General features: G+C 42.9%; 1 protein-coding gene across 1 annotated transcript; it reads left to right on the forward strand.

Annotated features, from left to right (window-relative positions):
• Positions 1-208: 208 nt before the first annotated feature.
• LOC106585327 (ectonucleoside triphosphate diphosphohydrolase 2) lies at positions 209-13,545 on the forward strand. Its single transcript, XM_014171415.3, has 4 exons — positions 209-467; positions 11,897-12,014; positions 12,783-12,917; positions 13,106-13,545. The coding sequence occupies exons 1-4, from the start codon at positions 444-446 to the stop codon at positions 13,138-13,140; spliced, it is 312 nt and encodes a 103-aa protein (XP_014026890.2). The 5' UTR covers positions 209-443; the 3' UTR covers positions 13,141-13,545.
• The last annotated feature ends 11 nt before the right edge of the window (positions 13,546-13,556 follow it).

Raw genomic sequence — 13,556 nt, forward strand, 5'->3', positions numbered from 1 at the left:
TCGTTCCCCATTAGGACTTTCATCCTACTAAACACTGTTATTCAGTCCAAGAGTCTATTCTCCTGAGGAAGTTAAGGTACCATCCCTGGTATTGAGTCAATAGGCGATAGAAAACGGACCGATTGTCACCACTGGGTGTCCATCGACAAGAAAACAAACTCCTCCTGTAATCAGGTCAGGTGTTGAAAGGCCAATATATCTGGCCAAACCCACATCTGCACTCTCTCCCACACAAACCTTTCACTTCACTCGTGCATGGGTTCGCATGTTAATCTTATGCATGTTAATCTTATGATTGCTGGCATAAGAAACTGATTCGGTCTCTGTCAGAAGCAGCAACCTCATCAGTACCCGATAAGACCAAGTCATAGCCCCGGCCGTGGTTATCCTGCTAATGGGAATAACATGGATTAATTATACTGGTCGTCGTCCCGATTGAAGACATGAGGGAAACTCCACAATTCATGGTAATAACGTTCTTTACATATTCTCAGATTTACTGGGGAAAAATGAAAGTATACTTATTAAATGTGCATACACCTGTCGATGAGTGGCTGTAGCCAATTATTTCACGACATAGCCTGGATAAAACGAGAGCAATAACGTTAGGTTTCTATCAGAGGTCCATCCACCAATTTGCTGTTACTCAAAATGTAATCCCTGTTTTTGAAATCCACAGTTTGATTTGAATGTTAATGTTGCTTTCCCTCATAGCACAAAGGAGCAGGTGGAACTTCTAAAGTGGTGATGATATGCATTGCCGTACATTTCAGAGTTGTGCATCACAATTGCAATTGTTACCCAAGCTATTGTTAGTCATATTTTCGCAGCACCGAGTCTCAATGTAATACTTATTTTGTGGCCCATTTAGTAGAATACCATTCATTCAGGAAAACTGTGGAAACAATGCTCTCTAAGGCTCCCAGACCGGTTATGTATATTCCCCATTACAGAGGCAATACAACGAACCGCAAATACAGAGGGCCTACAATAATACGTTTACTATGGATGTGTACAATGTGGAGTTGGAAAGTCATTTCAAATTTACATTTAACAAGTATTTATACATGAAGACATGTCAGAGACAGATAGTGAAACTTGGAGATAAATGAAACTAGCGTTTCAGGCAATTTAACAATGCCCCTGAGCCCATGTGTTTGATTCCATTCGCTCTGTTCCAGCCATAATTATGAGCCGTCCTCCCCTGGGAAAGGGGGATACCTAGTCAGTTGTCCAGCTGAATGTATTGTTGGGTCGCGTCAATTCAATCTGGTATTGGAATAAAACAGGTAACACAGAGTAACTTCTGATTTCTTTGTACTTGAATTAATGCAAACACATTTATGGTAAATATGATGTTCGTATATACGGGCTCACTGTGTCACCACGCAGGGCAGACAGAGAACTGAAATGACATCATAAATTCTTCCTTAAATACTTCTTGACAGATGTAGTTCCCTCTCCCTGAGGGCCTGTCATAGTAGAGGCTTGGGTGTGGTTTAGACTTACTCCAGCCTATCGATGGCGTGCAGGTTGGTCCCAACCTCTAGACGCATCTTTGTTGCCAAGCATAGTTGTCTTCTAGCTTATCTTCGTGTGTGTACCCGAGAGTCAGACACCCAAGGACAGTGCCTGTTCTTGTGCCTCAGCCATTCTCCCCTCTATCATTTCCTCACATACACCTGTCCTTGAGCGGCCCCACAACCAGGCATTGTGTGTGTGTCACGAGTCTACTCAGCCTACACTACTAGCCAGCAACCCTCCAGTTAGTCATGTCTATTATATGTCGCTCAATCTATGTTAATACAATATAAACCTCTTATGTTTAGCATTAGTATTCATAAGTTATGCACCACAACTAATTTTATTATATAGGTTTAAATAGTTGTATTATATTGGTTATGCAAACAAATAGTTGGTCAAACTCTAACAGTATTCATGAGTGTTCCGCAGTTAACCCAACCCTTCTGCATCAGAGAGGTGCGGGGGGCTGCCTTAATCGACATCCACGTCTTCGGCGCCCGGGAAACAACCACATATTTTCACCTTGTCAGCTCGGGGATTCGATCCAGCAACCTTCCGTTTACTGGCCCAACGCTCTAACTAGGTTACCTGGTGCCCAGTGGTCGTTATTTACCGACTGCCTAAGACCACTCGTAGAACAGCTAAGTGCGTAGTTAGATGTGTTTTTCCGCTACTGCATCACGTTATACAAAGACGATCTCCGCTAAACATAGTCAATATGTTAATCTGTCTCTCTGTGATCAAAGATCATTTCACAACGAAGTTGACTATAAATACCATTTTGACAATGTATTTCCAATTTTTACAAAAAAGCGTTCCAATCTTTACAAACAAGCGAAGGATAAAAATATGCTTCAAATGAAAAACCTAGATGACTGCATTAAAAGATAAATAGCCTACAGTATAGGCTACATAGGCCTATATAATTCAATAATATCTAAATTAATTTGATGTTCATTCAATATATATCATGAAATATATTGAATGAAGTGTAACTACATGTGCGCATTCTTGATTTAGTGCATTCTTATATCGTAAGCATTACAATTAATATTTGCAGCCATAGGTGATATCTTTCTAGGAGCTGATCTGTCATCAGTATTGTGTAATAATTATAATGTTAATGTTGTGTATTGGGGCTGGGCCGCAGAGCATCATGGGAGTTATGTATATTGAGAACCGAGAACATACAGAACTGTTTAATATTTTCTTCTTGAAAATGACATTGATGAGGACAACATTTTGCATAATTTCTGTTTGTGTAATGGGTCTTTAGACATTTAATTTAGTACGCAGCCTGCTACTGCCAGACAGGCCAGGTAATAAGAGTATGGGGATGTTGTGGAAATACGTTTAGGACACTTTTCACCAAAACCACTAGTTATTGCTATGTGTTCCACAGAAGAAAATCAGGAAGAGGGAGAATCAGTGACAATGTTTGCTGCTGCATTAAAGACGCCATTGAAGTCAGTGTGTCCATGGAACTAGCTGCTAAAGAGGCTCAGCAGTTGAGTTCATCAGGAAAAGTGCAACTGAAAATCAGAGACAGGGAAATCAAGGCACACGTTTCCGCAGTGGCAAAGTGGGACATCAGGCATCTCTGCATGCTGGTGTAAGGACATGGATTGCCGAGCCTGTGGTCAAAAGGCCCACATTTAGCGAGCTTGTGGAAACAAAAAGGGCTCAGAGAAAATGTCAAAGACTGAAACAAGAGACATTCCAAGGAAAGAAAACATAGATGTTTACAGTGTTGAGCAGGAGAACACTGAGGTGAGTGACTCATAAAACGAGGAAGTCAAACTGAATATATTGACTTTTGCTAGGGGGCCGCACAGTTACTATGTCTCACCCTTGCTAGATGGGCATCCGGCGCATATGGAGATTGACACGGGGGCAGCTGTATCTCTTGTGTCAGACACAGTCTACAAAAAGACACTGAAACACCTTCCACTTCAACCAGCACACATCATGTTAGACTTACACAGGTGAATCTTTCGCTGTGAAAGGCATCACGGAGGTCACGGTTCAGTTAAACTGACAAATTGAAAAGCTGCCACTATGTGGTGAGAGCAGACTATCAATCACTACAGGAATGTTCGTGACTAGAGATAATCACACTGGACTGGCCATCAGTGCGTACAATGGCAGGCCTACCTGCCATTTTAAGGAAGCATAGAGAAGTTTTTAATGAAGAGCTGGGTAGCATGAAAAACATTACAGTGAAGCTTAGCTTTAAGCCAGACAGCAAACCAAAGTTTCTGAAAGTATCTTATGCTATTAGACCAAAAGTTAAGGCTGACTTGGATGCTTTAGTCAAGAACAAAGCACTGGAGCCAGTCAGCGTGAATGGGAGACACCCATCAGACCAGTTCTTAAGAAGGATGGTGGAATCAGGATGTGGAGACTTTAAAGCCACATTTAACACGTGTTGTCCATTGAGCAGTATCCACTACCACACATCGATTACCTTTTTTGCAGGCTTAGCTGGGGTTCAAAAGTTCAGCAAAATCGACCTCTGCCAAGCCTACTTGCAGATGCACGTGGCTGAAAAGTAAAAGTAGCTGCTGGCCATTGTGACACACAAGGGGCTCTTCAGGTACTTTTGTCTACCGTTTGGAATAACAAGTGCCCCAGTGCTGTTTTAGAGGGTGATGGACCAGATGTTGAGTGGATTGCCAGGATTATAATGCTACCTGGATGACATCCTTGTTGTCCTGGAAAGGATGAAGAGGACCATCTTCAGAACTTGGATGCGACCTTACAGAGATTGAAGAACTATAGACTGCGAGTTCGTAAGAACAAATGTGCATTCTTCCAATCATTGGTTGAATACCTTGGACATGTCATCGACAGGGCATCACAAGGCTCCATCCAAGGTCAAGGCAATCTTAAATGCCCCAGCTCCTCAGAACGTCAACTACGTTCTTTCCTGAGGCTATGGACGATTTATTCTGAGTTTAGAAACTAAGCTCAAGCTGCTGCATCAGTTGCTTTGTCAAGACAACATGGAAATGGACTCCATAATGTGTGGAAGCATTCGTGAAAACCAAGGAAACACTCCTGAGGCATTGACGCACTTCGACATGTCATTGCCCATCCAACTAGCTTGGTCCGCATACTGGAATTCTGTCACTTGTTGCACGCAGCTACGACATCAAGTACTGCAAATCAGAATTGCACTGCAACACAGATGGACTTTCCAGGTTACCACTACCTGTGGTCAAACCAGAGTCACGCTAAGTGGACATCTTCTACTTCAGATAAGTGGAAAACGCACCAGTCACCAACACAATCGCGGAGAAACACCAGAAACGACTCGTCAGTACTGAGCTGTCAGTTCAGTCCGGTTGTCTGCTGTGAGGGAGGAGAGTTATTATTCCGCCTTGGCTGCTACACTAGGGTCATTGTGGAATGGTTTGCATGAAGAAAATCGCACAAAGCTACTTCTTGTGGCCTGGATTGGATGGAAGCATTGAGGAGAAAGTGAAAACATGTTCCTCATGTCAGAAGGCTTGCAACGTACCTCAACTTGCACCTCTTCTTCATCTGTGGGTTTGTCCGGAGGAGGCGTGGCAACGAATACAAGCCAACTTCGCAGGTCAATTTGAAGACAGAATGTTTCTCGTGGTAGAACATCGAGAAGCTTGGCGAAGTGTTTAGTCGGTTTGGGTCGCCACTCCAACTCGTTAGCTTCAACGGACTGCAGCTAGTGTCCCAAGAAATTGCCATTTTCCTACAGGTGTAAGGCGTACAGTACATCAGGTCCGCTCCGTATCATCCATCTACCAACGGGCTGGTGGAGAGGGTCATACAGACCATGAAACATGCCTACACCTGTGTGAAACCCACGAGACATAACAGTTAAGATTTGAATGGAAAAAGCTGATCCGAGAGCAACACTGCCTTTCTTTCGATCCTGTAAGTACTGACACTATGCCTCAACAACTCACTTAGCGAATGTCTCTCTAAAGGCACTATCCACTCACCATAAATATCCACTCCCCATAGAAAAGGTGCATCGTTAAAACACTCATAAGTCTAAGTTCCCTTTCAGTCAGTCAATTTCGGTAAAACATAATATAGGGAGTCGCACTCTCGCAACTTTGGTTGTAGATATATACAATCAGCCCGACAAGGCCAATATAATCTGCTCCTCGCAGGAAGTCCTGCCTTCCACAGGTGATAAGCGTGAGGCTCGGATTCAATCCGAGCCTCGGTGTGAACTGGAACGGTTCACACTACTAAAACAAATTATTGGAAACCGAGACTGTCTTACCTTGCACAAACTAAACTGTCCCATAGTGGTAGAGCGTGCTCAACCCCTGGACATTGTGTGCTGAAGTTTGTACTTGTTCTCATATGTTTTCTAATCACAAACAATGAGTTATTCTTCAATTTGCTGATGAGTAAGATGGCTAAGAAAATGACAAACAACAATAATTAAACATTTTGTGATTGGTGTATATTCAATAGTTTTATTATACTTTTTAAAATATAGATGTTCCAAAGCCATGCATCAGCGACTGGTATGCGGCTTGTAGCCTATGTATTGAGGCCTGGAGATTCTATATGTGTTTATGTTAATTAATGGTAAATTATCGTGAGACTGGCATCCTTTTGCATGATAATAACCGGCTGCCAAAATGTCATGACCACTACAGCCCTAGGTACAACACATGTTTGGCCCTGCACTTTGTCAGATGTGATTGTATATCCTTCAACTGAAGTTGCGAGAGTGCAACTCCCCATAGTATGTTGTACCTCGTTTCCCTCCTTCAGGGAACAGTAGTTATAGTCAATGTTCCCTCTAAGCTGTGCGCAGTAGCCCCAAGACTGCCACCGTGCAGAAATATCTGCCCACAGAGAGAAGCACCAGATTGAACTTTACTCAACTTTCTAGAGCAGTGGTCACCAACTGGTCGATCTCCATTTTTTTTTATTAGTCTCGGGCCGTTGGCAGTAGGTGCACCCGATTCAGCTGCCCTGTGCGCTGGGTAGGCAAACTGTTTCCATTTTGAACCATTTCATGTATCTGAAGGTACAAACTCTGCCTTCCTGGCCGGCACAGAGAGCAAATCAAGTGCACTAAAGGCCTACCTCTGACCAATTGAATGGCTCAGATTACCATGTCCGCAGTAACGTAGCAGGCATAAAAGAAAGCTACAGTAAAGTTGATACTGTGAGATTTCAAAACATTTAAAACCCCGACTAGAGACTGTCAACGAATACAGCAAAGAGCTTCTGTTTTTATGTGTGAGTTCATGTTTAACTTCTTACTCAGCACTGTGAACACTTTGTATTCAACACTTTTATAAGCCAAAGCCATAAAATGCCAATTCTTCCTATTTCCACTCAGCGCTAAAACAAGCACTGCAGCAGTAATGAATGAGTTGGAAAGTGTATCTACTATGGGCTTGCATTGTTATAATTAGCGGCTTGGGTCTTTTTTAATATCAAGGAATATTTCACTTTCTCTGTATATAGGATTAACAACATGAGGCAGAAATAATGCTGTGCAACTCGAGTTTCGCCATCAGCTGGACGACAGGGTCCCTTTTTGATCAGTTTTAGTAGAGGGAGGGGAGAGAGGGATGTTGAGAGGCGGACCCTCAGTCTGCTGCTCTCTCCCCCGCTGCGCCTCTCGACATCCCACCGCTGAGACTGACCATCAGATGCAGGCACCATATCCCAGTAAAATCAGTCAATTACTAAAATACACTGCTCAAAAAAATAAAGGGAACACTTAAACAACACAATGTAACTCCAAGTCAATCACACTTCTGTGAAATCAAACTGTCCACTTAGGAAGCAACACTGATTGACAATAAATTTCACATGCTGTTGTGCAAATGGAATAGACAACAGGTGGAAATTATAGGCAATAAGCAAGACACCCCCAATAAAGGAGTGGTTCTGCAGGTGGGGACCACAGACCACTTCTCAGTTCCTATGCTTCCTGGCTGATGTTTGGTCACTTTTGAATGCTGGCGGTGCTTTCACTCTAGTGGTAGCATGAGACGGAGTCTACAACCCACACAAGTGACTCAGGTAGTGCAGCTCATCCAGGATGGCACATCAATGCGAACTGTGGCAAGAAGGTTTGCTGTGTCTGTCAGCGTAGTGTCCAGAGCATGGAGGCGCTACCAGGAGACAGGCCAGTACATCAGGAGACGTGGAGGAGGCCGTAGGAGGGCAACAACCCAGCAGCAGGACCGCTACCTCCGCCTTTGTGCAAGGAGGAGCAGGAGAAGCACTGCCAGAGCCCTGCAAAATGACCTCCAGCAGGCCACAAATGTGCATGTGTCTGCTCAAACGGTCAGAAACAGACTCCATGAGGGTGGTATGAGGGCCCGACGTCCACAGGTGGGGGTTGTGCTTACAACCCAACACCGTGCAGGACGTTTGGCATTTGCCAGAGAACACCAAGATGGGCAAATTCGCCACTGGCGCCCTGTGCTCTTCACAGGTGAAAGCAGGTTCACACTGAGCACGTGACAGACGTGACAGAGTCTGGAGACGCCGTGGAGAACGTTCTGCTGCCTGCAACATCCTCCAGCATGACCGGTTTGGCGGTGGGTCAGTCATGGTGTGGGGTGGCATTTCTTTGGGGGGCCGCACAGCCCTCCATGTGCTCGCCAGAGGTAGCCTGACTGCCATTAGGTACCGAGATGAGATCCTCAGACCCCTTGTGAGACCATATGCTGGTGCGGTTGGCCCTGGGTTCCTCCTAATGCAAGACAATGCTAGACCTCATGTGGCTGGAGTGTGTCAGCAGTTCCTGCAAGAGGAAGGCATTGATGCTATGGACTGGCCCGCCCGTTCCCCAGACCTGAATCCAATTGAGCACATCTGGGACATCATGTCTCACTCCATCCACCAACGCCACGTTGCACCACAGACTGTCCAGGAGTTGGCGGATGCTTTAGTCCAGGTCTGGGAGGAGATCCCTCAGGAGACCATCCGCCACCTCATCAGGAGCATGCCCAGGCGTTGTAGGGAGGTCATACAGGCACGTGGAGGCCACACACACTACTGAGCCTCATTTTGACTTGTTTTAAGGACATTACCTCAAAATTGGATCAGCCTGTAGTGTGGTTTTCCACTTTAATTTTGAGTGTGACTCCAAATCCAGACCTCCATGGGTTGATAAATTGGATTTCCATTGATTATTTTTGTGTGATTTTGTTGTCAGCACATTCAATTATGTAAAGAAAAAAGTATTTAAGATTATTTCTTTCATTCAGATCTAGGATGTGTTGTTTAAGTGTTCCCTTTTTGAGCAGTATATTAATACTCTTAGTAAAAGTATTTATCTTCAACATGCAATCTGTAGATTCTATTCAATTAGATGTATTCAAATTGTACATTAAACATGGCATAGTTGAAAGATATGTGTTGCGTAGAAACATGAAGTGGGTGGCCAGCAGAGATAGATGGGATGGGCTGAGGGAAGCTGAGGGTTGGTATGTGGAATTGGAGACAAGTGGGAGTGGAGGTGCTGTGTGAGAAAGAGAATGATGGTCAAAAGATAAAGGGGGGGGGGAAAAAAAGTCAAAATAAAACATAATAAAAGTACATTTGAATGACACTAAGTGGCAGTGTTTTTACAACTAATGCCGGTTTGCCTGAGGCTGATGCCGTGCAGGTGTTTGTACACATGCATATACACACACTCTCATTCAAATAAATGCATACAAGAACACACACATACATGTAATAGTGCCAGACATGCACAAACATATACAGTTGGCATTGCTGTTATGATTTCAGTTGTCCTTGATGTCCTTTGTTTTAAATGTATTATTATATATAATTGCATTGTTGTTTGCTGTTTTCTTCTGTCTTTTCCTTTTTTCTCTTTAGTTCATTCTCTTGGTTGTGGGTGCATTGGGGGGTTCTGGGGTGTGGAATGGAATAAATTATATATTTTTTTCTTCCGGGGGGGACTGTGGGAGGGGTCTCGAATGGTTGAGGGACAGCTATTGGGGAACTGTGGGGGGATCTTGGAGGGTTCGGGTTTCACAAGATTGTGATCATGAAAAAGGAAACTAGGACATATTTTATATCACTATCATGCACACGCACCCTCACACATAAGGATGGCTCTGTTGAGGAAAGACTGATACATGCTTGAGTGTCTTGATGCTGTATTGTTTGTCCTTCATGTTCTAATACTTTAATGTTACCCCGTGTTTTTTGTAATAAGAAATAATAAAAATAAGCAGTGCCTCACAAGTAATACAACAACGGATGGCCCGAACAACAATGTATTGGCAGGGCAGGTCAAGCAAAGCTAATATGCGGTGATAATGTATTGGGCTTATAGCACAAACCTCATTGCTACAGTACTGTTTGTAATTGGTTAATGTTGCAAAGGCTAACGTTTTTTAAGTCATGTTAAAAAACAAATCTGAGTGATCTCGGGTTGCATTTTGACTCAGAAAAGGTTGGTGACCACTGCTCTAGAGTTTTCCATGTTAATACTATCAAAGTCATGAGTAGATGCGCTTGTTTTGAGATGAAACGAGAGCTTCATGTAGCCACATGTGCACATTTAGTTCATATCTTTTACAAGTTAGTGAGAGTTATTAACCCAGTTATAGATCATTTGTAGTCAGCAAAAGGGGAGTGATTGCTTCCTACAAGAGCACAAAACATGTATGTTTCTAGACACCTTTGAAAAGAGTCAGGTAAAAAGCTTTTTAAAGGGGCAGTGTTGTATTTTGAGACGGGCTTGAATAAGCTAAGTAGCCAGTCGGCAGAGGGTAGCATAATTTGTCTGATTCTCTAATAATGCATTTTATTTTGTAGTGGTTTCTGGCATCAAACACCACAACAGCATTTGTCACCACCTTGTCTGAAGCGCAAGGGGATTAACAGGGTAATGTCAAGCCCTGCATGTTTTGTCTTCAAAGTCTCATGGAAAGCAGGCCTACATTGAACACTACACATTGGCTGCTACTGTAGGTTGAATGATAGAACAGCTATTTCCATGTAAAAATTTTATCGGATGCATTTTCTTCATTGTTTTTGATGGTACAGTAGGCCTACATTATGATCAAATGACCACTGTTAAAACTAACTTAAAGCAAGTACAGCCTGAGTGTTCAAACGCATGCTGGAATTTCCAAAGTTAAAGTTTGCGCTCAGCAGACCTGAAATTTGCTTAGTGTTGGAAAAGATTTGAGGGAACATTGGTTAGCGATGGAATTTAACTTTGACTATCAGGAAACCGGGCCCTGCTGTGCCTTTAACATGCAGTATCCTGCCTAATAAACCCAACCTCAGAGCACTAACCAGAAAGCCTTTTTAAACCAAGCCCAACCTGAAAGGGAATCATAAAAGGAAACTGCCTTGTTGGTTAAGGGCTTGTAAGGACTACACCGGTTGTATTCGGCGCATGTGACAATTTTATTATTTTGTCTTTCAAATAAAAAGGGCAAGAACAAAAGACGAACATAAAGCCACGCCTATCTTACTCAGCTCATTTTCTAATTGTCCCTTATGGTTACTGTTAAGTTCCCACAAGACAAACTCAAAATGTCAGTGGGAACTATCAAAGAAAATCACTGACGACCAATCATAATAGAAAAGGGTTCAACAGGAGTTAAAGGCACCCATGAGGGTGCCCCCTGAAAGTTGGCAAAGCTACTAGTAAGGGGTTCTAAAAGGCACCCACTAGGTTTGTCTCCAAAAAGACAAACTACAAGAAAAACCCTCAAGAACTTAAGCTAGAAAGTAAAAATAATATTGAGCAAAACAAACTGGGGGAACACCAAACCTCAGGCTTCTTTCAAACTTAAATGGGTTGAGCTCAAACTCACACCTCAACTGACAAATGTAGATCTCCCCAGCATCTCACAAGCACCACTGGAGCACTGGACCAGCCACTCCTAAATAGCACCTGGGCAAACACAGGTGAAACACCTTCCCACTAATGAGATGGCAACCAGCACAGGTGTAACACATAATGACTGACGAGGTGACACCAATCTGTGCTCCCTACGTGCTGAAATGCTATACGTGCTAAAAGTCCAACCTCAAAACATAATTGAAAAAAACAAAACCTGTAACAGTCTTTCTTTCCTCATCAAAGTAACTTTGAATTCTCTTTTGTTGCCATACTGTATTAACTAGAAAAACATTTTGAAGGATCAGATATTGGTCAGTGATAGTTTGTTTTGAGAATCTTTCACTGTGCAGGGTAATAAACACAACACAAAATAAAGCACTGAAATGTCAATGTGTAAGATACCCAATAAATAAAAAAAGGTAGTGTTGCCTAGTATTGTCAGGCAAATTCTATAACATGTAGCACCTTTCTATTCTGCCTGTATTTCTGACTTTTCCAACTGTTTTCTCTCTGTTTCAGTATGGAGTAGTCCTTGATGCAGGCTCGTCCCATACTACCATGTACATCTACAAGTGGCCGTCTGATAAACAAAATGGCACTGGCATTGTCACTCAGCACAGTGAGTGTCATGTTAAGGGTAAGAGGGCATAGCCAAATCAACCCCTACCGCTACAGTAGCTCAGGCACTTCGGTAGAACTGAAGCGATTGGATATAATATCATATAATGTCACACAATAATCCACCTTGCCTATTCCAGGGAAAGGTGGAGATATTATCCTATTTCTCATACCTTTCCACTTCTCCAGTGTCTGAGTGTTCTAGAAACACCCTAAACTCTCACTTCCATTTCCGTTGTTTTACAGAAGAGAACTCAGTCTGTTCCCCTCAAGAATGACCGGTCAGAGATTAGTATTACAGAAGTGTTTTTCCACAGTTGTGTTATTGACTGTACTTTTGCTTATCCCATGTGTAACTCTGTGTTGTTGTTTTTTGTCGCACTGCTTTGGTTTATCTTGGCCAGGTCGCAGTTGTAAATGAGAACTTGTTCTCAACTGGCCTACCTGGTTAAATAAAGGTGAAATAAAAAATAAATAAACCGTTATGTTTTGCGTAATTGGGATTCTTAACTGAGTATTCAGGTTCCTTTTCTATTGCCGTATACGGCGTATGCCCTCTCCAGTTCTTCCTCTATTTCATAAGTTTAGTTTCAGTTGGGCAAGTAATCATAGAAAAACTCCTGAAATTGTATTGGATCCATTCAGATACAGTAAGTTGACATTTCTTGCTGACATGAAAGAAAAGGTCATGCACAAGTCAGAATTTGCAGAAATCACATATACACTTTGGGGTATTCATATTCTGATTAATATTGTATTGTATTTTATTGAATGTCTACCTACTCAGGAGGAGGGATATCCAGCTATGCAGGGGAACGAGGGGGTGCAGGGAGCAGTCTTGAACCCTGTCTGAAACAGACTTTGCAGGACATCCCCAAATCCAGACACCGCCTCACTCCTGTGTATCTGGGAGCCACGGCGGGTATGAGGCTACTGAAGTGATGCACAAAATAACATTTAGATGTAGTTTCAGATCAGATGCACAGGATAATAGTTAATGGGTTATGTGAGTTACCACATTAGAATGGCTTTACAATATGTTGGCTAATGACAACATTTGTATAATGTTTTTTGTCTAATTCTGTCCCCTCTTTTCTCTCTTTCCCGCAGTATATCCAACTCCACCGAGTCAGAGCAAATACTGAAGGACGTAGGCAGCAAATTGCGTACTTATCCTTTTGACTTCAGAGCGGTGACCATCTTGAGTGGACAGGAGGAGGGAGCATATGGCTGGGTCACTGTCAACTACCTGTTAGAGAACTTTATCAAGGTGAAGTTTTCACAGTTTCAGAACCGGTATCAGAGCTATTCAAGAACACTGAGGAATGAATGTTAAGCAGTGTTGGCCATGTTGAAGAATGATGAATTAGAAACATTGGTTTGTTTTCATTGTTTCTCAAGACAAACTGGCGCCCTTGTCATTTCCTTCTCATTCTTTCTTTTGTCACTGACTTAGTCCTGGCAGAGATACAGTGGGTGCTCTGGACTTCGGAGGCGCCTCCACTAAGATTACCTTTGAGACCACAGACGTGGTGGAGGACAAGAGTAACGTCATGGAGTT

The sequence above is a fragment of the Salmo salar genome, chromosome 24 (genome assembly GCF_965601325.2).
Source record: "Salmo salar chromosome 24, fSalSal1, whole genome shotgun sequence".
In the NCBI taxonomy this organism is placed as follows: Eukaryota; Metazoa; Chordata; class Actinopteri; order Salmoniformes; family Salmonidae; genus Salmo; species Salmo salar.